At 37.4% G+C, this 25000-nt stretch overlaps 1 protein-coding gene across 7 annotated transcripts in view; it reads left to right on the top strand.

Annotated features, from left to right (window-relative positions):
• The window catches only part of LOC113045177 (receptor-type tyrosine-protein phosphatase mu-like), a 139392-nt gene that overhangs the window by 82740 nt on the left and 31652 nt on the right, over positions 1-25000 (top strand). For 2 of the 7 annotated variants that reach the window (XM_026205377.1, XM_026205378.1), the window contains exons 12-21: positions 1596-1872; positions 6706-6742; positions 7096-7170; positions 8333-8468; positions 11202-11231; positions 14394-14545; positions 19847-19921; positions 20144-20170; positions 22072-22083; positions 24298-24512. In XM_026205377.1, the coding sequence (XP_026061162.1) occupies positions 1596-1872; positions 6706-6742; positions 7096-7170; positions 8333-8468; positions 11202-11231; positions 14394-14545; positions 19847-19921; positions 20144-20170; positions 22072-22083; positions 24298-24512 (1036 nt within the window). The remainder of the gene's footprint in view (positions 1-1595; positions 1873-6705; positions 6743-7095; positions 7171-8332; positions 8469-11201; positions 11232-14393; positions 14546-19846; positions 19922-20143; positions 20171-22071; positions 22084-24297; positions 24513-25000) is intronic. The other 5 variants (XM_026205379.1, XM_026205380.1, XM_026205382.1 and 2 more) reach the window with 3 other exon arrangements.

Raw genomic sequence — 25000 nt, 5'->3', positions numbered from 1 at the left:
GCTTGGTTTGAAGGTGAATGAGCTGGTTCTGGAGTGATCAGTGTAATGTGATGTAATGATCACGTGTGTGTCTTCAGATCAAAGTCACGCTTCACACCGGTCACCGCTGACGTCTGCATGCTGTCGGCGATCTGCGTTTGGCCCCGGGACACGCACACACACACACACACACACGCACACACACACAGACAAACACGCACACAAACACACACACACACACACACACACACACACAGACACACACGCACACAAACACACACACACACACACAAACACACACAGACAGACACACACACAGACACACACACACTCTCTCACACACAGACACACACACACACTCTCTCTCACACACTCACACTCACTCACACACAGACACACACTCTCTCTCTCACACACACACACACACTCTCTCTCTCTCTCACACACAGACACACACACCCTCACTTACACACTCACTCACACACACACACACACTCACACTCTCTCACACACTCACACTCACTCACACACACTCTCTCTCTCACACAGACACACACACACACACACACAGACACACACACACACTCACACTCACTCACACACAGACACACACTCTCTCTCACACACACACACACACACACACACACACACAGGAGCTTCTGTTCTTCTCTCAGAAATAAAGCTGAATTAATGCAGAATAATAAGTGGCTGAAGAAGATTCTGCGTTTCCACAGTAACAGCAGCGAGAGGAACATTACGAGCTCAGATGTGGAAATACACACACACTTATTCAAACACACACACACACGTTTGTTTCTGTGAATTGTGTGGACTTTCTCTAGACTTCTAATACTCTCATGCGTTCCCCTAACCAGCGGTTTTCACACTGGGGTGTGTGAGAGGATGGAGGGGGTACGGGAACAAAACTCTAAGTTTTGGCATTTATTGAATTCTACCCCAACTTGAAGATAGATTGAACAGCAGCGTGATGTGCTAAAGCAGCGTATTCAGCAGCATCCTCAAGCAGCAGTGAGGCTCTGATTTGCCCTTTGACCTCTGAACTCTGACCTGAGTGTGCGATCAGCTGTTAATTAACTTCCCCTCTCACCTGTGCTGGCTCTCATTGGCTTAAATCATTTATCACATGATATTTCATCTCACAACTGAAGGACTGGCCGAGATCGCCGTTACCCAGCATGCCGCTGGGCAGTGATGTATTCAAATAATATCACAGCGTTTGTTCTGTATTAATAATTTCCTATGAAAATGATGCTCAAACTAAATGCGAGTGTGATCTGTATGTACCCACAGATACGTATAATATATAATACACACATAAAAAGTTCCAAAAATATACATATTTTAACTTATTATACTGTACTGTTATTATTATGCCAATATAATTGTATGTATTTTTGTACTTTTTTTTTAAACAAACTCATATAAAATCTATTTATATATATCTTCTGTAAATTAATAATCTTAAAAAACAAAAAAAAACATTATAAATGTCTTTACTGTCACTTGTGTTCAGCTGAATGCATCGCTGATGAATGCATGCAGTATCTGTGTGGTCTGTAGTATGCAGTATGCAGTGATGCAGTGCTCTGTCTCAGTGTGTATCAGGTGGTTGTGGAGGAGGAGCGTCCTCGAAGGGCTCGTGGAGGTGACGTGGAGATCCTGCGCTGTTATCCGCTGCCGGTTCACTATCAGAACGCCAGCGTGCTGAACTCTCAGTACTACTACAGCGCTGAGTTCCCCTCCGCAGGCGTCTCACAGCCGCAGACCTTCACCGTCGGAGACAACCGAACCTACGGAGGATACTGGAACGCCCCGCTGCTTCCTCACAAGAGCTACAGCATCTACTATCAGGCCGTCAGCGCCGCCAACGGGGTACATGCTTCCACCCCATCAGTCTGAACCCATACAGAGCTCTTCTGGATCTAGTCTGTCTCAGTGTGTCTGTTTCTTCATGTCACTACTCAAATCAGTGTTTGCAAATGTAAACTGATATTTCCTACTGACACACTACAGCAAAAGATAGATATAACTGACTGAAAACATTTTTAGCTGCTGAAAATACTAGTCTTCGAATCATTTTGGCCACCAGTAAACTAAAGCTATATTAAAAATCGTTACTTAAAATAAACTAAACATTAAATAAAAATGTAATTAAATATACAAAATTAATTATAAATTTAAATTCATTTCCAAACTTTTAGTTAGTTCCACAATGCAAAAAAAATAAATAAAAAAATAATAATAATATAAATATAATGTATTTAATTTTATTTACATTTCTTTTCTTTTTTTTTATGAAGATACATTTATTTGGAATATTTTCTTTCAACGTTTTTTTATTATTTTTTTATACAATTCTGGATTATTTGAGTGAATGTAAATGCGAGAGGTACTGAGCTCAGAATCAACTTCAGATGCAGTTTAAAACCCTAAATTATGTGACGTTGCATTTCCTAAGAAAGTTAATAATTTATTTATTTGCATGCCAAAACTGTTTTTTATTTGCATTTGGCACCTATTCACTGCAAAAATAAATAAAAAATAAGAAAGAAAGATTTTCTTCATCAGTATCTCGGTCTTGTTTTCCAGCATTACATATCCTTAAATCAAGATGTAAGATTTACTGAAGAAACAAATGACTATCAAATCTCTCCTTCTGAGAAATTTATCAAAATGAAGTGATTTTATTTTTAAAACCAGAAAAAATATTTGCCAGTCTAGTCAGAAAAATACTTTTGTTTTCTCTTTGAATTAAGCTATTTCTTATCTCATTGGCGGATATTTGCTTTAGTTTAAAGCATAACTTCATTTTCATGCATTTTTCAGATCACAACATTATCTTATGTCATTCTGCTTCTCCAGTAAATGCATCTTGATTTTAGGATATTTAGATATGTGTGCTGGAAAGCCAGACCAAATATTGCATAATGAAATCATTTTTGCAGTGTTGAATGATAATCTGGGACGCTGTGGGAGACACAGAGAGAGATTGAGAGTCAAGACTGCATCGAGCGCTTCAGATATTCAGGCGTTGAGTGGCTCTCGATGAAGATGATAATTGTGGGTAAAACAGAGAGCGGAGGTGAAGAGAGTCCCTCCGGACGCCTTGACCTCGACCCACGTCTTCAGAAACACACGGAAGAGGAGGTCAGGGAACAGCTTTCACTCAGAAAACCCTCTGCGTATAGAGCCATGTTTCTCGAAGGATTTTGATTGACACACGCTTTGACTTAAAGAGGATTCTTTAGGGTCTTAATGAAAAGTCTACAACATACTTTGGTTAAAATTTCTCAATGGTAGTGTAAAACAACACCCTTTTTACCTTGTCAAAAACAGAGCTGTTCACAGAGCAAACCGTTTCGGTGCATGTCTCTTTATATGCTAATGAGCTCTGCTGACCCCGCCCCCCTCTTCTGTAGGGTGCTCTGCAATAACTCATCTTTTTAGTATTTTCGACTTTCTAGTACAAATGTATAAACGTTCTTGAATCAAGATTAATTTACTTGACAGTTAAAATGAAGAAGATAAAAATGTTGTTTGTTTTTGCTTAAAACGAGCTAAAATATCTGGCAGTGAGGCAAGAAAGATAATCTTGTTTAACCTTTGATTACTTTTCTTACCCCATTGGTAGATATTTTTGCTCTATTTAAATTTTTTTTCTTTTTTCTTTTTTTTTTTAGCAAACAAGACTTAATATTTTCTTTTAAATAGCTAGATGAATGTTTGTTTATGTTGTGGAGAGTCTGGTTCAGCAGGTCAAAGGTCGTTCTTAGGCTGAAGGTGGAAGTGTGTGTTTAAATGCCACCGAACAGTGTAAGACAAGCTGAAGAACACTCAAGACTTACTGAGAAACATAAAAGTTGCTGAGATGTTCAGGGCTCTTCTTAATAAGAGTTTGTCTAATTTTCCAGTTAAAGCCTCTAAAATTCCTTAAAAGAAGATCAGCTGACTGCATTAGATATTAAGCCTAGTTTTCTGAGAAATGTGTTTCTAGTAATTTTTTGACACTTTTTTAAAAACAAGTGGACAAATCTGCATTGCATTGAAGATACAGGCTATGAAAACAACTCCTAATATGCAATGCAGTTTTGCTTCTCAAGTAAATTTGTGTTTTTATTTTTTATACATATACAGATATTTTGTAGGAAATTTACTTAATTAAAATTAATTAACATCCCATTTTTGCAGGTTGTATGTGTGATTTATGTGATATTTATGGGATGTTACGCTTCCTAGGCAGTTGCTAGGGAATTGTTACACTGCTGCACAGGTTATGGTTGTTGCTATGGTGTTGTTAGGCTGTTCTGAAAAGGTGATAGTGTGTTGCACAGGTTCTGGTGGTTGCTAAGGTACTGCTAGGTTGTTCTGGATGTATGCTAGGCAGTTGCTATTCGATTGGGTGCAAGGGTGTTGCTAGGGCATTGCTAGATCGCTGCACATGTTCTACGGTTGCTAGGTTGTCCAGGATAAGTGCCAGGGTGTTGTTAGGGCATTGTTGGATTTCCCACATATTATGTGGTTACTAGGGTGTTGCTAGGTTGTTCTGGATGGTTGCTAGGGCATTGTTAGGCAGTTTTAGGCTGTTGCACAGGTTCTGGGGTTGCTAGGTTGTTCTGGATGGGTGCTAGGGTGTTGTTAGGGTATTGTTAGTCTGTTCCATAGGTTCTGTGGTTGCTAGGGTGTTGCTAGGTTGTTCTGGATGGGTGCTAGGGTGTTGTTAGGGTATTGTTAGTCTGTTCCATAGGTTCTGTGGTTGCTAGGGTGTTGCTATGTTGTTCTGGATAGGTGCTAGGGTGTTGTTAGGTTATTGTTAGATTGTTGCACATGTTCTAGGGTTGCTAGGGTATTGCTAGGTTGTTCTGGATGGGTGCTAGGGTGTTGTTAGGGTATTGTTAGTCTGTTCCATAGGTTCTGTGGTTCCTAGGGTGTTGCTAGGTTGTTCTGGATGGGTGCTTGGGTGTTGTTAGGGTATTGTAAGACTGTTGCACAGTTTCTAGGGTTGCTAGGGTGTTGCTAGGTTGTTCTGTATGGGTGCTAGGGTGTTGTTAGGGTATTGTTAGTCTGTTCCATAGGTTCTGTGGTTGCTAGGGTGTTGCTAGGTTATTCTGGATAGGTGCTAGGGTGTTGTTAGGGTATTGTTAGTCTGTTCCATAAATTCTGTGGTTTCTAGGGTGTTGCTAGGTTGTTCTGGATGGGTGCTAGGGTGTTGTTAGGGTATTGTAAGACTGTTGCACAGTTTCTAGGGTTGCTAGGGTGTTGCTAGGTTGTTCTGTATGGGTGCTAGGGTGTTGTTAGGGTATTGTTAGTCTGTTCCATAGGTTCTGTGGTTGCTATGGTGTTGCTAGGTTGTCCTGGATAAGTGTCAGGGTGTTGTTAGGGCATTGTTGGACTTTTCCACAGGTTCTGTGGTTGCTAGGGTGTTGCTAGGTTGTTCTGGATGGGTGCTAGGGTGTTGTTAGGGTATTGTTAAATTGTTGCACAGGTTCTGTGGTTGCTAGGGCATTAACAAAGTGTTCTGAATCGCTACCTTTGTGTTGCTAGGTGGTTGTTGGGCTGTTTAGAAAGACTGAAATGATGGTGGTAATTTGAACAGATGTAGTTTGAAAGCTCTAGCAAGAGTTTCAGTCTTTTGAAACAATGTTTATATGCAATAACAGTACGCTGGCTTTGATAAACTGACAGAACTAGAGAGCACATCAGTCGGCATATTAAAAAGAACATCAGTAATAAAGCAGAACACGGTGCTTTGTTGTTAGTGTTTGTGTAGCTGAAGACTGATGTCAGACGTTAGTTTGATTACAGGCAGTAAAGAGAGTCGTGCTCCAGGTGCTCGTACTGAACGCTCACATACAGCATTCAGCTGAAATGCACTTTTAATGCTGCAGCTGCTTAGCAGGCATAGAAAATATATCAGCATATACATCACTGGAGTCGTGCAGCAGCAGAACCAGTTACTGGACTGTTTTCATTCTGCTGACAAGAGTAAAACATTACTTACTCCTGTAGAAAACACTGAACCTCATCAGTGTACACCACAGATGGCTGATGCACTTGTTACTGTAGGACCATCAACAGAATGTTGGTAGAATTTATTATATTATATTATATTATATTATATTATATTATATTATATTATATTATATTATATTATATTATATTATATTATATTATATTATATTATATTATATTATATTATATTATAATTTATAATAATAATAACAGCTTTTTAATTAATATTATAATCATTATAATAAATGTTTATTATTATTTTTATCATTATTATTACATTTTATACTACTGTAAAAGCTCTGAAAATGTTCTATTAATAGTAGTAGTCTTGTTGTTACCATAAATAATAATAATATTAATACTACTACTACTAATTATTACTATAAACATTATTATTGTTGCTGTTGTTGTTGTTGTTATATTTATATGGAGCCTTTCCGGAGTTAAAAATGTTTTACAGTAGTGAAAAAGATTACATAGACAAGGAACATTCAGTGGGAAAGTGCATATTTACACAATTAAGCATATAAAATAATATAAACTTAATTAGGATTATAATTTTATATTCAAAAAAGTTTTTTTTAGCACAATAATTTTAGACGATCACAGAAGTATCAATCAATATTTGCACAACATTTATTTGTTCTATTGAATCATTCAGATGTTTGATACTTTGTTTATATTTTTGTTTTTCAGGAGACAAAAATTGACTGTGTGCGTGTCGCTACCAAAGGTAGGCATTCTAACCTGTGCAAGCAGACAGTGAAAAAGTGATTAATTTAACACGTAACATAATGCATGTAATCAGCATGACGCAGCAGTGGCTGACTGAACAGATGCTGTCAGGTTTCTGAAATGCTTCACATGCATCACGTGTCCAGTCAATGCTATTAACCTTGTAAACATGCAAATAAGAACATTAACCCAAGATTAATTACTAACCCAGGCTAAAGTAAGAGCAGTGTGAGACGAGAGACGTGAGTGTGTCTGAAGATGAAGCTGTTGAGTGTGTGTTGTGCAGGTTTTCAGTAACGGCTTGTTTTCTCTCTCTCTCTCTCTCTCTCACACACACACACACACTTGCAGCCGCTATCTTGGTGACGCAGCTCACCACTCCTTACGTTCGCATCCCTCCGGCCGCTGGAGACGGTCAGCTAACAGGTCAGAGACACACTTTCTCTTTCTCTAACATAATCTTAAGCACTGATGACATCATCTTGTCAAGTTTTATTACATTTTTTTGACCAATCAGTTCTCTAGGATTAATGATATTTTAGTATTGTTGATAGTTTTTATTGATATGTTGCTCTTTCTTTATCGTTTTTATTTAATTAAAAAATTAATCAAATTTTTGTTGCATGGTTATAATTAAATTTTTAATATGTCTATATAATTTTTATTCATTTTATATCAGTTTTACTTTTCGTTATTTTAGTACTTTAAGTTAAACCAAATAAAAATGCTAAATGTTGCTCTAGTAAGTAGGTGAAGTAAAATAAGTTTAAGGTTTTTAATTAATAAATTTTTCTTATTTCAAAGTTTTTTTTAATGGTTTAAGTTAACAATAATAATCAAATGAGCCTCCATCAAGCCAGTGTCCTAGTTTAGTAAGAAGTATGTAAAAACATGAAAGAACTTAAATGTATGTAGCTAAAGGTGAATTTAAAGTCTCCGTCAGACGTTTCTTTAAACACACTTTTATCTCTTTCACTTGTCATCACAAACTCTCTCTCTCTCTCTCTGTGTCATTATCAGACGGATGTGCAGGAGCTGCATTTATTAGATTGTGTGTCATATTCAAGGTTAAAACAGTCCCCAGATTTGTAAGGTTTGATTATATCAGCAGATGAATATGCTTCTTCAGATTCGGTAAAAACACATTCACTGACAAGCAAAGAAAAAAAATGAATTAAACGAGAAACACAACTATATTTCCTTTGTTTCCTGCTGAAACAGGAAGTTGAGGATTCTGGCCCGTCCCAATTATGTCATCATCATATTTTGTACATTTTTAACATCTATTTCTGATGCTTTATTTTATTTGATCTTAAACTTTGAATAAATGATTGTGAATGATATATGAACAATCCCCTCAGTAAAAATAAAGATCTACGTTTGGTGCACAGTATGCTAGTGTTACTACAGTGGAGAACAATATTGTAAAGATACATTGTAACTGAAATCTAAAGACACATTGTTTTCGTTCCACTAGTCTGAAATGTTATAGAAGCAAAATAGATCAAAATATGTGAAGTGAAGAAGTGCATGAAGTGTCTCGCTTCATCAATCTCCTGTATGACCTTTGACCTTTGGTTGATCACAGGTGCGGCGACACACAAACCCAACGCAGTGGAGCCGGAGAAACAGACCGACCACACGGTGAAGATCGCGGGCGTCATCGCAGGAATACTGCTCTTCATCATCATCTTCCTCGGCGTGGTGCTGCTCATGAAGAAACGGTAAGAGCTGAGACACACACACACACACACACACACATCGGTGTTAAAAACCTGAATCGAATCTAAAAACCTCTCCTTAAATGTGTGAAATTACACTCAAAACATATTTAGGCTTAACTTTAATAATTATGTATTTGAATTGTATTTAAATGTTCTATTCATTCAGAAGACAAGGTTTTAACATAAAGATGAATAAATGTAATCTAATGCTCGTTGATACAGTATCTGTCAGTCACACATTATTGAAAGAGATCAAATTTCTGCAATAGTGCAATTAATCTGAAAAAGTTTTAAATACACAGTTTCTAGGTTTATATATTTATCATCAAATAATTAATCATATCATTAAATCACACACATTTCAACTGATTGAATATTGCTTGTTCCACAGCTAGTCATATGAACAGATTTATGCATAAATAAATGCATATGATTTTCAAATAAAATCAAATGGATTCCATTCATTTTTTGGAATGCAGCGTTTCATCTGTAGTTTATGTTAAAAATAATTCAAATTCATGAAAATAATTATATGCAATTGAAATAAATGTGTTTTGTGCGCATGTAGTACTACAAAAAAACATTTTTTAAACTATATTTAGTATGAAATAAATGCTTTTTAAAGGGTTTGACTGATGCTTTTCTCCAAAACGAATTAAATTGCGTTGAGGCTTTACGTGTTTTCAGTGCAAGATGAAACTCTGTTATCTGAGTCCTGTGACTGTTATTATAACCTGTGCATTAATATTAACGAGGAAGGAGCAGATGTGTCCAAACTTTCCTCTCATTCACAGTCAGATCAGGACTTTGTGTTTCTGTGGAAAACCGCAGAGAGCCAATCAGATCTTCTGGAGTTTAACCGCAGATATTAATAATAGATTCTCCTCCCGATTTCCACCTGACCTTTCCTCCGAATTGTCAACGCAACACTGCATTATTAGTCTAATTATGTTGATCAGCCTGGTTAAAATGCTGTGTTGTGACCTGATAGAGAGTTCTGGTTCGAGTGTGAGCGGTTGAGTAAAGTCATCTGTACGTCATGTGCATGAAGAGACGTGTTTATTTCACACACGCGTGTTCAATAATCCCAAACACCAGATTCACCAGATTTCCCTCCTGGAGAGATGAGCCTTGATCACTCCGTAGATATTTTAATTGAATCCCGTTCAGTATTCAAGCTTTAATCAAATGAACGAGCGTGATTGAATCTCCCGCATCTATTTGGTTTAATTTGCTAAATTAGATTAGAACGCAAGGAGAGCATGCTAATTCCTCATTTAAGGCCGAGCGCATGCTCTGGACGCCGCATCTGATCATTTACTGAGCAAATGTTTTCATATTCCTCTAATCATATCCTGAAAAATTAGGAGATGCTCTGAGGAAGGTGAATTAATGTTGGTTTTATTACTAATGTACAGTGTGCTCTGATTGAGCTTTCACACATGACATCTCCCTTATAAAGACTTATTAATGCACATATTAATGCTCACAGACAGATTATAGATAGATGCAGGTAATCTACCAGTTCATGGTAAGAAAAGAAGTCTCTTCTGCTCACCAGAGCTGCATTTATTTCATCAAAAATACAGTAAAAAGCTAAATATTATTCTAATGGAGAACAGCTGTTTTCTGTGTGAATCTGTGTTAAAGTGTAATTTATTTCTGTGATGCTCCGCTGTATTTTCAGCATCATTCCTCCAGTCTTCAGAGTCACATGATCTTCAGAAATCAGAATAATATGATGATTTACTGCTCAAGAAACATGAAGATTATTATTATCAGTGTTGAAAATGTTTTTTTTTTTTTTTTTTTTTTTTGTGGAATTATTTTATTCACAGAGGATGCATTAAATTGATCAAAAGTGCCAGTAAAGACATTTACAATATTAAAAAAAGAACTCATTTTCAAATAAATGCTGTTCTTTTAAACTTTCTATTCATTTGTGAATCCCTGAAAAATAAAATGTCTTTCCACATAAATGTTGAAAATTCAGCTTTGATCACAGAAATAAATTAAACTTGAACAGATATTCACATATAAATATATAAAATAGTTTTATATTTTTATATACATTTTTACTGTATTTTATAATCAAATAAATGCAGCCTCTGTGAGCGGAAGAGACTCTTCCAAAACATTAAAATACTGTGTGTGTGTTTGAAACAGCTAATCAAACACACACACACACACACACACATACACAAACCAAAACGTATTCAGACACCTTCAACATTTCTCACATTATCTCAGTTTATTTGCTGTAGTTTAGACAATGGTAGTAAGATATGAGAAGAACACGTTGATCTTGATGATGTCAGATTAAGAAAGGTAGGTAATGGGTTTGATTGGACAGCGTCAGTTCTGTTGTGTAAAAAGATCTCATTAGCAATTACAGTAAAAACACTTGAGCAAAACAAAGTGTCTGAATCATTTTTACTCCCAAATTTTACTGGAAGTACCTGCACCCATTAGTATAAAACTAGTGTAATATATAAGTCTCCTCTCTGAATGATGTTGTGGTTCGAGTGTACTGTATGTACAGTAAGTCACATGACGCTCTGGTTGCTCAGTTGAGTCACATGGGTTCATCTCTCTCTCTCTCTCTCACGAATGCCACCATGTCTGCTTCTGTTCATTCTCGATCGTTTCGTAACATTAATATTTTTTACTTTTTCTTTCCTTCCATCTTCATCCCCCTCCACTGCTTAACCCCTCCACCACTGCACTGGGCAGGAGAACCTATCAGTCCTACACTTACTACCTGTAAGTAACACACCTGTACACTGTTGAGCTGCATGACGCTCCGCTCCGCTCCGAGACTCCAGGGCTCCTCAGTCCCAGAGCGTTATCTCGAATTGTTAATACTGCTAATCGATGTGATTCTCCATCATCTGTCTGTGAGCTTTGATTATGATTACTAATGATTCATTTACAGTCGATGTGATTGAGCTTTGTAGCTTATAGATTATTAGAAGAACCACTTTCCCAAGGAAACCTCTCCTTGTTTTCCCGTTGCCCAGCTCAGGGAAGGGGAACGTGCTTTTCCCAAACCTGGAATTACCCTTCATCTCATTAGTCATCATCATCATCATCATCATCATTGTTATTAATTGCAGTCGTCCCATGCTTCTGGCGTTGGCTCCAGTTTTCCTGCATGGTTGATGTTCGTAGCATGAAGTCGAATGAAGTGCGTCATTATCATGATGTTGGTTTAATGAATGCTTGATCTGTGCTGTTTGTTTGTTTGTTTGTTTGTTGGTCGTGCTGAGCTGTTTGTTTGTTTATGTCGGTGGGAATCGAGAACTGGGTTTCTTTCAGACCAGAGCCAGATATTAAAAAAAAAAAGACTAGTACTATTCGATGATACTGCGCTGCAGAGAATAAACAGTTTAGCTCTTTTGTGAGATTGAAATTTCGATTTTCAATTTAATTCAAGTTTTAGTTTGTCATTTGTATTAGGTTTAAGTTTTTAAATTCAGGGTTAGAAATAATTTTAGTACTTCAAGCCTAACTTGTTTTATTTCAGTAACTGCCATTACAACCGTATAACATTTAAATCTACTTTTATATATATATTTTCAGTTTTCATTTGAATTTTAGTTCAAGTTTGTGCTTTTTCAGTTTTATTCAGTTTTATTCAGTTTTATTCAGTTTTATTCGTTTTTTCTTTTGTTTTTGTTTTTATTATTTATCTTTTATTTCATATTTTTAGTCATTTCAATACTTCATCTATGCAACTAAATAATGTTTTTTCAGTTAGTGCCAGGGCTTAAGTTTTATATTGTGTTTATTGTTTATATCCTGTTGAGGTTAATCTCTAGTCTAGTCTTAACCGGTTTAATCCCCAATTTTTCCCAGACTTGATAAAGTCCAAATCATTTGTCATTAGTAACCCTTTGAAATAATCAATAATTATTTATTTTTGAATTTTTTTTTGGAAAAGTGTGTGAAATTTAATTTTTTGGTAAGTCACATTTGTGAATGGTGGGATAATGTGCATTCAAAATTTACATTAAACATTTTTTTAGATATCATAGCTCAGCTATTTTAAACAGTTTGATCACATTCTATTATGCATAAAAACCCTTATACAAAACTGACAGGAATACTGAGATAAAAGACACAAAATGTTACTTTTTTTCAAACATTTGTTAAAACTTATGCCAAAAATGATTAGAATATTAAGTAAAGATCCTGTTCCTTGGGTTAATCTTTCTGGATTTGCTGTAATAAAGTGTGGGATTGTTTGAGGTGTTGTGATTGAGTTAGTGTTTAATTATAGTTCAGTGTCGTGTCTTTAGTCTCTGTTGGCTTTCGCTCATGTACTGATCCCAGACCAGCGGCGCAGCACACATCCCACAATTCCCCACTGTTCCCTGCGTCCGAGTGGCTCTAATGAAGATGCTCGCGTTATAACCTACAATGGGCGCGCTTGTGTGTGAGAACACAATTCCCAGCATGCCGTGCAGTTTCATCTGCGGTGTGCGATCTTTCCTCTGCTGGAAGCAGACAATTAGGACAGTGTGTGTGTGTGTGGGTGTGTGTGTGTGTGTGTTTAAAATGGAAATTGGATATGACTTCACATTTGTAAGGCCTTAAAATCTAAAGCTGAAGTTCATATACACTGTGCTGGGTTATTTTGTCAACCCAGCGTTGGGTTAATATTGGACAGAACACATGCTGGGTTATTTAACTCAACTATTGTTTAAAAATTACAATATTGCTGTCTTAAAATGGTTTGGAAATTATGAATTACACGCAGAATTACTAGAAGTAGTAGTAATAATGAAAAGAAAGCACCCTCATGGACAAAAATATAAGACCAGTTGAATATATTTGGATGAATACAGCAAAGTTTACAATATTACACACCAGGGCCATCGAGAAGGAAAGCTTTTCATTTCCAGGTTTTTAAGCCTTGCCAATTTTAACATTCAAGAAAATGTAAAGCATTCAAGCACAAGACGAACTCAACTAAACGAACCCTGAATTGTTCTCTTTCACATCTTCTTACGCTTGAATTAACACAGACCTCGCCAATTTAAACATTCAAGTGCAAAAAGATGCAAAAGATCTTTGATTACAGCATTGTTAGAGTGTTATGTTTCAGTCTTTCTACAATACGTTACAACATCGACTCTTTGCAGTGATTTGAGAAATGTACCGGTGATTTCTGAGCGTGGGAATCGAATCGAGCTGATGGTTGATGCTCCTGTAGTTTAGTGTGGATAATCTCATGGCGCTCTGCTCATCACTCGTGTCTTCTGCTGATGTTCATGAGCGCCGTTTGGCTTTAATGGAGTTTGTAGTTTGTAAAATCTTGCTGCATCTCCTTGTTCTGTGGTTTGGCCCCGTTTCCAAGAACTCATTGGAAATTACCTGCGGATCCGCTTTGGGAAGTCGAGCCTCGGGCGAGGAAGGACGCGCTAATTTCCCTCCCACGGATTGGCTGAGTAATTTGGCCTCATTTGCATATGCAGATCGTTAGCAGACGAAGGCAGAAGCAGAACTCTATTACAGCACGTTATTCTCAGATCTGCGGCTGTAATCACGGAGAACCGCTGAGGCTCTTGGTGGGGCATTGATTAAAATGATATTGGGCTTTAATTGGTAGTGTGACTTTGCCATTTTAATAAAGCCCTGATTAGTTTGTGTGCTTTCTCAGAACTGCTCTTTGTTCACTAAAATACATTTGTTGAAATAACCTCTCACCCCTTTCCTCATTTACATTGTTAAAAGCAGAACGTATAATATGGCTGTGTTCACACATGCACAACTTTACTGTTTAAATACATAAATGTAGTATGACACTATGAACTTTTCAAACTATACATTATTTATATATATATATATATCGTGTCAGAGCTGTGGATCAGGTCTCTAATGCTGTCACAGTGTCTTTATCTCTGATGGTGTGGTTTGCAGGAAGCTGGCGAAGAAGCGTAAGGAGACTCTGAGCAGCACGAGACAGGAGATGACCGTGATGGTGAACTCCATGGACAAGAGCTACACGGAGCAGGGGACCAACTGTGATGAAGCGCTTTCATTCATGGACACACACACACTCAACGGACGCTGTGAGAGGGACACACACACACACACACACACACTCAACGGACGCTGTGAGGGACACACACACACACACACACACTCAACGGGCGCTGTGAGGGACACACACACACACACACACTCAACGGACGCTGTGAGGGACACACACACACACACACACACTCAACGGACACTGTGAGGGACACACACACACACACACACACTCAACGGGCGCTGTGAGGGACACACACACACACACACACTCAACGGGCGCTGTGAGGGACACACACACACACACTCAACGGACGCTGTGAGGGACACACACACACACACACACTCAACAGACGCTATGAGGGAAACACACACACACACACACACACTCAACAGACGCTGTGAGGGAAACACACACACACACACACACACTCAACGGACGCTGTGAGGGACACACACACACACACACACACACACACTCAACGGACGCTGTGAGGGACACACACACACACACACACACACACACTCAACGGGCGCTGTGAGGGACACACACACACACTCTTTTTATTAACGAAATGAATGCTTTAATCAAGGATGCATTAAATTGGGGAGATGTCGGAATCTAACCATTTCTCATTTTTTAATTTTTCAGAAATACCTGTATATTTAATATAAATATACATAACTATTAAGTTTATATTTATTTTTTTAGTTTAAGTTTTTATTCATTTCCATTGAGTTATTTTAGTGCTCCAGCTTAGTTATTTCACTTACCAAGTGTTTTTCATTTGTTTAGTTATGTGTTAAAGCTGCGGTAGGGAACCTTTGACGCTCTAGTGGTTTATAAACAGAACTGCTTGCTTCTTGCGGAAGAACATCGTAGCCGGAACTACTTCTCTCTGTTTATGTCTATGAAGAATCACAAAGGTACTGGGTTACTCCGCCGCGGTACCCCCGAAGCAATCTAAAATAGTCCGAATATAAACACTTATTATAGGTGCACCCTAGTGATTCAGGACAAGACAAAAACACGGTTTGGAAAATGAATTCATAGTGTACTCGCTTATTATATACATTTTTCTACATTTTGAACACAAACTAAGTTACGGAGCGCAGCTCTGATTGGTTGTTTCTTACCGGGAGCGATGACTTTCTGCAAATGGCAATAGGAGCATTTCACAGATTATCTGTCTCATATTCTACTGTCAGGACATAATGACAGGTTTAACAAATAAGTAAAAAATATATTTTTACAAAAGTTACTTACTGCAGCTTTAATAAAATTGCACATATTTAATATATCCTAAATATAACACTTCAATCACCTTTATTTATATAGTGCTTTAAACAAAATACATTGCGCCAAAGCACTGAACAACATTCATTTGGAAAACAGTGTCTCAATAATGCAAAATGATAGTTAAAGGCAGTTCATCATTGAATTTAGTTATGTCATCTCTGTTCAGTTGAAATAGTGTCTGTTTTAATTTGCAATCAAGTCAATGATATCGCTGTAGATGAAGTGACCCCAACTAAGCAAGCCAGAGGCGACAGCGGCAAGGAACCGAAACTCCATCGGTGACAGAATGGAGAAAAAAACCTTGGGAGAAACCAGGCTCAGTTGGGGTCAGTTCTCCTCTGACCAGACGAAACCAGTAGTTCAATTCCAGACTGCAGCAAAGTCAGATTGTGCAGAAGAATCATCTGTTTCCTGTGGTCTTGTCCTGGTGTTCCTCTGAGACAAGGTCTTTACAGGGGATCTGTATCTGGGCTCTAGTTGTCCTGGTCTCCGCTGTCTTTCAGGGCAGTAGAGGTCCTTTCTAGGTGCTGATCCACCATCTGGTCTGGATACGTACTGGATCCGGGTGACTGCAGTGACCCTCTGATCTGGACACAGACTGGATCTGGTGGCCACGGTGACCTCGGAACAAGAGAGAAACAGACTAATATTAGCGTAGATGCCATTCTTCTAATGATGTAGAAAGTACGGTGTTATGTGAAGTGTTCCGGTTCCAGTTTACCTAATTAATGCAGCCTAAAAATCCTTTAACGGATTTGGATATTAAAAGCATATTAGTATGTTATGTGTATGCCAGGTTAAAGAGATGGGTCTTTAATCTAGATTTAAACTGCAAGAGTGTGTCTGCCTCCCGAACAATGTTAGGTAGGTTATTCCAGAGTTTAGGCGCCAAATAGGAAAAGGATCTGCCGCCCGCAGTTGATTTTGATATTCTAGGTATTATCAAATTGCCTGAGTTTTGAGAACGTAGCGGACGTAGAGGAGTATAATGTAAAAGGAGCTCATTCAAATACTGAGGTGCTAAACCATTCAGGGCTTTATAAGTAATAAGCAATATTTTAAAATCTATACGATGTTTGATAGGGAGCCAGTGCAGTGTGGACAGGACCGGGCTAATATGGTCATACTTCCTGGTTCTAGTAAGAACTCTTGCTGCTGCATTTTGGACTAGCTGTAGTTTATTTACCAAGCGTGCAGAACAACCACCCAATAAAGCATTACAATAGTCTAACCTTGAAGTCATAAATGCATGGATTAACATTTCTGCATTTGACATTGAGAGCATAGGCCGTAATTTAGATATATTTTTGAGATGGAAAAATGCAGTTTTACAAATGCTAGAAACGTGGCTTTCTAAGGAAAGATTGCGATCAAGTAGCACACCTAGGTTCCTAACTGATGACGAAGAATTGACAGAGCAACCATCAAGTCTTAGACAGTGTTCTAGGTTATTACAAGTAGAGTTTTTAGGCCCTATGATTAACACCTCTGTTTTTTCTGAATTTAGCAGTAAGAAATTACTCGTCATCCAATTTTTTATATCGACTATGCATTCCATTAGTTTTTCAAATTGGTGTGTTTCACCGGGCTGCGAGGAAATATAGAGCTGCGTATCATCAGCATAACAGTGAAAGCTAACACCATGTTTCCTGATGATATCTCCCAAGGGTAACATATAAAGCGTGAAGAGTAGCGGCCCTAGTACTGAGCCTTGAGGTACTCCATACTGCACTTGTGATCGATATGATACATCTTCATTCACTGCTACGAACTGATGGCGGTCATATAAGTACGATTTAAACCATGCTAATGCACTTCCACTGATGCCAACAAAGTGTTCAAGTCTATGCAAAAGAATGTTGTGGTCAATTGTGTCAAACGCAGCACTAAGATCCAATAAAACTAATAGAGAGATACACCCACGATCAGATGATAAGAGCAGATCATTTGTAACTCTAAGGAGAGCAGTTTCAGTACTATGATACGGTCTAAATCCTGACTGGAAATCCTCACATATACCATTTTTCTCTAAGAAGGAATATAATTGTGAGGATACCACCTTTTCTAGTATCTTGGACAGAAAAGGGAGATTCGAGATTGGTCTATAATTAACTAGTTCTCTGGGGTCAAGTTGTGGCTTTTTTATGAGAGGCTTAATAACAGCCAGTTTGAAGGTTTTGGGGACATATCCTAATGACAATGAGGAATTAATAATAGTCAGAAGAGGACCTATGACTTCTGGAAGCACCTCTTTTAAGAGCTTAGATGGTATAGGGTCTAACATACATGTTGTAAGTTTAGATGATTTAACAAGTTTATACAATTCTTCCTCTCCTATAGTAGAGAATGAGTGGAACTGTTCCTCAGGGGGTCTATAGTGCACTGTCTGATGCGAAACTGTAGCTGACGGCTGAATGGTTGCAATTTTATCTCTAATAGTATCGATTTTAGAAGTAAAGTAGTTCATAAAGTCATTACTGCTGTGGTGTTGGGAAATTTCACCACTTGTTGAGGCTTTATTTTTCGTTAATTTAGCCACTGTATTGAATAAATACCTGGGGTTATGTTTGTTTTCTTCTAAAAGAGAAGAAAAGTAATCAGATCTAGCAGTTTTTAATGCTTTTCTGTAGGATATGTTACTTTCCCGCCAAGCAATACGAAATACCTCTAGTTTTGTTTTCCTCCAGCTGCGCTCCATTTTTCGGGCTGCTCTCTTTAGGGTGCGAGTATGCTCATTATACCATGGTGTCAAACTGTTTTCCTTAACCTTTCTTAAGCGTAAAGGAGCAACTGTATTTAAAGTGCTAGAAAAGAGAGAGTCCATAGTTTCTGTTACATCATCAAGTTGTTCTGAGGTTTTGGATATGCTAAGGAATTCGGATACATCAGGAAGATAACTTAAAAAGCAGTCTTTTGTGGTAGAAGTGATGGTTCTTCGATACTTGTAACAAGAAGTAGAATTTACAATTTTGGCTATATGAAGTTTACACAGAACTAAATAATGATCTGAGATATCATCACTTGGCTGAATAATTTCAACACTATCAACATCAATTCCATGTGACAGTATTAAATCTAGAGTATGATTTCGACAATGAGTAGGTCCTGAAACGTGTTGTCTAACACCAATAGAGTTCAGAATGTCTATAAATGCTGATCCCAATACATCTTTTTCATTATCGACATGGATATTAAAATCACCAACTATTAAGACTTTATCTGCAGCCAGAACTAACTCGGATGTAAAATCACCAAACTCTTTAATAAAGTCTGTATGGTGGCCTGGTGGCCTGTATACAGTAGCCAGTACAAACATAACAGGGGATTTATCATTAACATTGGTTTCTCTGGATAATGTTATATGAAGCACCATTACTTCAAACGAGTTATACTTGAAGCCTGCCCTCTGAGAAATCCTGAAAACGTTATTATAAATTGAAGCAACTCCTCCCCCTTTGCCTTTTAGACGCGGCTCGTGTTTATAACAATAATCTTGGGGGGTGGACTCATTTAAAATAATGTAATCATCAGGTTTTAGCCAGGTTTCTGTCAAGCAGAGCACATCTATATTATGATCAGTTATCATATTATTTACAAAAAGTGTTTTCGTAGAAATGGATCTGATATTCAATAAGCCAATCTTTATCATTTGTTTATCCATATTGCATTTGTTTTTTATTTGTTGAACCTCAATTAAATTGTTAACCTTAACTTGGTTTGGACGTTTTTTGTATTTTCTAGTTCGGGGAACAGACACAGTCTCTATAGTGTGATATCTAGGTGAAAGAGTCTCTATGTGCTGAGAATTAACTGACCTCTGTGACGGGAGGCAGCTAGCAGACGGTCGGTTTAGCCAGTCTGTCTGCTTCCTGACCTGGGCCCCAGTTAGTCAAGTATAAACTCTAAGACTATTTGCCATATTTCTAGACAGAAGAGTGGCGCCACCCCAGGAGGGATGAAGACCATTTCTTTTAAACACTTGTTGTATTGTTCTCAGCTTTATGTGTGTGTGAGTGTAATGGTGTTTTTCTGTGTGAAGCCGGATCTTCTCCGTGTTCTCTGACGGTGAAGACCAACACGCTGAGCAGCAGCATCCCAAACACGTATTACCCAGGTAACACACACTCCACACGCGTGTGCACACGGCACAAACACGCTCCAGCTCATTCACTGCACACACACCCTCCGTATTTAATCTGTTTGTTTAGAAAAATCAAGTAGCTTTATCATGATTGTAGCAGAAATACTGAAAGCTGATGATTCAGACGGACTAGTGTGTGTGTGTGTGTGTGTGTGTGTGTGTGTGTGTGTGTGTGTGTGTGTGTTTCTCCTCCAGACCCCTTCGTTCCCACTGCGATCTTAGGTGAGTCGTGTCTGTGTTTCTTCACGTCATGCTCGTTTGATTTGGGTTGTGTTGCACCTCTCCTTCCATCTGTTGCTTCTCTTCCTTTGGCTTCCGCCTTCACTCCATCCCATCTGTGATGTCATTTCCTGTCTGACATCTCATTTGCATGCACAGACATGTGGACTGATGTGGAGGAGTGGACGGATGATGCTGTAGCTGCACATTCAACACACACAGGTGGAGATGATGCTGAATCCATGTCTTGAATTATATTCGTATGCCGTACATAACGTGTAAATGTGGAGACAGTTCTGCGGGGTCGGGATTTTCCCCTTGGGATGTTTTTTGTAGTTTTTGGAGGAGGACGGCTGGATCAGCATTTCTGTCTGGTTCTTTACATCCACTTCAGTGTTTCTTTGCTTCTCTGCTGTTCTCTCAAATGTTTCTTCTGCCTTCAGCAGCTCTTTCTGACCTACTTGTTTTTCTTTTTCTTATTTTCCGGCTGTTTATTGGTTTATTCTATGATAAAATAGAATAATAAGCAGGTTTTGTCTCATTTTTATGGCACCTCACCCAACCTATTTATCTAAAGCACTCTGTCCCCTAGAGCCGTCCCTCGCAAGGCCTGAGAATTTAATTGAAACATAATGTGATGAAAAATAGGAGTTGAGAGTGGCTTATTAAATATGAATGACTCTTGGCTAACGGCACATGTAAACGATCGCTGGAGCGGGAACAGGTTTACTTTACACAATAAAGCATGGGGAAACAGAAAAACTTCACCTCCGGCACACGAGGGTTTATGGAGCAGTGATGCTGCTGCTTCAGCACTTCTCAACCGTTTATTACTGGACCTCAAGTATTTATTGTGCAAAAGTCTTCAAATCAAGTGCTGCTTTTTTATTTTTTTATTTTATATATGTTAATATATTATTATTATATTTAATTATAAGTATTATAGTATTATTAGAATTAAAAGAAAAATACTTATTCACTATTTATAATTTTTTATAATTTAATGTATTTAATATATAGTTGTTTTATTATTATTATTCATTATATTGAAGTTTTGTTTATTTTATTTATTAATTTGCTATAATTGTCTTGTATAATTTAATGCATTTATTTTGTATTGTGTCTTTTTTAATTTTGCTAAATATTTGTTTGTTTGTTTATTATAATATTCATTTATAGTTTAATTAATTTAATATATTTCTGTTTAATATTTTTATAGTTTACATTTCATTTTCATATTTTTATATTTGTATTATATTTATTATAATTTATTTTTTTATTAATTATACATTTATACCTTTTATTATATTTAAATTTTTCTATTTTGCAGTTTATTACAGCAATAGAATTATGTACAGTAGGTAGTTTTTTTTACATTTCAAATTCTAATGAGATGCATGTATTGTCTTTAAGTTGCACAAAACACATCGAGTTCAGCATAGATCATATTTATCTTCCCTGAAGTCATATTTTCGTAGATCCTTTTTGAGAATGAGGTCACGGAATTTTAACAGATGTCGAGTCTGATTGGCCCCCGCGTGACCTTTGACCTCCTCCATGTGTGGCGCCGCTGCTCTGTAGATCTCCATGAAGCAATTGCAATGTTCATCAATTTTATTTGCATTTCTTCTTTTGTTTTGAAACTCATTTTTCAATTTTATTAGCATTTCTTCTTTTTTTTTTTTTTTTTTTTACTCATCTCCTTCATTGTGATTTGAGACCCATAACACCCGGATCCCTGATCGCCCTTCGACTGATCAGAGCTCTGCTAGTTCTCTTTGGTGTAATTCTTGCTTAAACCCTGTCTTCTCTCTCTCTCTCTCTCTCTCCTTTTCTCTTCTCTCTGGCTGTCTCTCGCCCTCTCTATGTCTCTCGTTTAACCTCTAATGTATCTGCTTAAAAAGTCCCCATTAATGGTAAGTTCATCAGCGTGACAGAGGTTGTGTGTTTTCACTAGAGTCACGTCCCTCTCCCTCCATTGGTGCGTTACAGCATCACTCGACCACCTCATCTTCATCCTCCTCCTCCTCCTCCTCCATGTGCATCTTCATTGTGTTTGTGCTGTCTTTGCTTTGGCTTGTTGTGCTTTGGTCCGTGTGGTTCTGAGCATCCGTCATCACTCATCCGCTCAGGCTTTGCTGTTGATTGACAGCACCCAGGCCTCATGGCAGATCTCAGATCAGGGCAAAACAGGCACACAGGCTGTGTTTCTCTGAAGTTATAGAGGAAGCATCACGTGATATTTCACGAAGGAATGAACGAGCGGGGCAGTCAATCGATCCCTCCCTCCACATCCACTCATCCACCCTTCCTGCAACGTCGTGTCATGATCATCCATCGCCAATGAATCCAACGCTTTCTTTTACACTGATTGATTGATTATCTGGAAAAATACAGGAAATTAAGGCAAAGACACTTACAGTAGGAACATTGCACTGGTCGAGGTTGAAAAACATGTCTTCGTTCAGACTAGTGGAAAGAAAACATCCAAAATGCACATTATTGCACTTCTTATATCTTAAAAAAAAGATTTTTCTTTACATTAGTGACACTTACAAACACCAAAACTTAGAGTTTTATTCCTATCTATATTCTGGAGGTTTTTACTGAGGGGATTGTTCATAGATAATTCACACTGATTTTTACAACATTTTACTCTTGTAAACATGCTAAAAATGCTAATCTTTAAAATTGGTCCGTTTTTTCTACATTTCAGTAACACTTACAAACACCAAAACTTAGAGGTTTATTCCTGTCTATATCCTGAAGTTTTTTACTGAGAGATTTGTTCATATATCAATCACGCTGATTTATACATCATTATACTCATAAAAAAGTGGTAAAAATGCATATATTTAAAGATGCTGAGTTTTTTCTCCACTTCAGCAGCACTTACACACACCAACACTTACAGTTTTATTCCTCTCTATATTCTGGAGGTTTTTACCGTGGGGATTGTTGATATATCATTCACACTGATAAATACAATATTTTATTCCTAGAAACATAGTGAAAATGGATCATTCTCCATTTGCTAACAGTACTTTCTGGTTTATGCATGATAAAAAGAGAAATCCACAATTACTTCAGTAAAAACCTTAAACTATAATATGTCAACAACATCAAACAAGAATTTTCATCCTGGATTTATCCAGTGTTCAGATCTATTCTCTGCAAATGCATGCAAATTTACTTAAATTTCCATTATTTTCACCTGCAGTGTCTTGCCTGCCTTATTCACAAAGAAAAGTTCAGCCAGAAATGTGCATTATGTCTTTATTTACTTGCGCTCATGTTATTCCAAACCTGTAAGGTGTTACTCTTCTGTTATGTTTCTGCATTTTCTGTGAATGTCAGACTCTCTCTTACATACAGTATCATATACCTGCTGAAAAATGGCTAAAACCATTGTTAGCTGGTTTTAGAAAGGTTTTGACCACTATAGCCAGCAAGATTGGAAACATCCAGTTTAAAGACAAGCTTAGGCTGCTTTTTAGAGTTTTTTTGTATTTTTACTTTTTGTTTTACAGAATAAATATTTGATTATATTTATATTACTTATTTGTATTATTTACACATTTTGTATTATAATATGAAGAGTTTATATGCAGAAACAGATGAATAAATTTGTATAATGTTTTATTTTATTTAATTGTGTTAATTAGTTGTATTTTTTATGTATTACTGTTTAATCAAAACAACTCATTGCAGTTTGATAATAATTGAAATGCAGGATAAAACAACAACATTTTGAAAAAAATTTTTAACGTATCGTTTTTTGAAAATTAACTCTACATATATTATATTTTTATTTTATATTATTTGTTTTAATAGTATATTGTATTAAATTATAATATTATGCATAATTGTATTATTACCATTATTTCACATTTTGAAATATCAGCATGCAGGTTTGGAATGGTGTGAATGTGAATAAATGATGACATTTTCATATTTAGTCAAATATGCTTTCAGTTTATTACTACATTTAATCTCATGATTGATTATGGACATTCTTTGAATTCTTTAGGGCCGTTAGGAAGTCACTGTAAAAGGAAGCTTAAGCGTGACGTGTTTGTGACGTTCTTCGGCCTGAAGTCATCGCCAGTGTTTTCTGTCCTGTGTTGCAGATGAGACTCAAACCCTGACCAGTGACACCAGCAGCCTGGTGCAGTCTCACACACACACACACTCGTCACACACACACTCTCTGCACAAGCGCGAGGCCGTGGACGTGCCGTACCACACGGGTCAGCTTCATCCGGCCATCCGTGTGGCCGACCTTCTGCAGCACATCACGCAGATGAAGTGTGCCGAGGGCTACGGCTTCAAAGAGGAGTACGAGGTAAGAGCTCATCCATCCCATCATCCTCAGCAGTGTTGGGGAGAGTTACTTTGAAAAGTAATGCATTACAATATTGTGTTACTCACTAAAAATGTCATTACTTTGTTACTTTTTATGGAAAGTAATGTTGCGCTACTTTTGAGTTACTTTTTAAATCAGGGCAGGACTTTTTATATATATTTCTCTTTCTCTCTGTTTCTTGTAATGCATTACCCCCAACACTGTTCCTCACTGCCGCTCACTCAGTGCTAGTGTCATGTGTCATGATGATGATGATGATGATGATGAGTGTTTCTCTTTGTTTTGTTAAGATAGTTTATTAGTGTGAGAGTGTGTTCACATCAGCTGCTGCTGCACGAGCATCACACACACACACACACACACGTTTACTGCATGAGTTCATTAGACTTCTGCTATACTGTAAACAAATCCTCAAACAAATATTTCTGCATTTATACAAATGTTAATTTTATACCATTTTTACAGAT

Source organism: Carassius auratus, chromosome 27, assembly GCF_003368295.1.
Source record: "Carassius auratus strain Wakin chromosome 27, ASM336829v1, whole genome shotgun sequence".
Classification (NCBI taxonomy): domain Eukaryota; kingdom Metazoa; phylum Chordata; class Actinopteri; order Cypriniformes; family Cyprinidae; genus Carassius; species Carassius auratus.
This window is presented reverse-complemented; position numbering and strand designations above follow the sequence as displayed.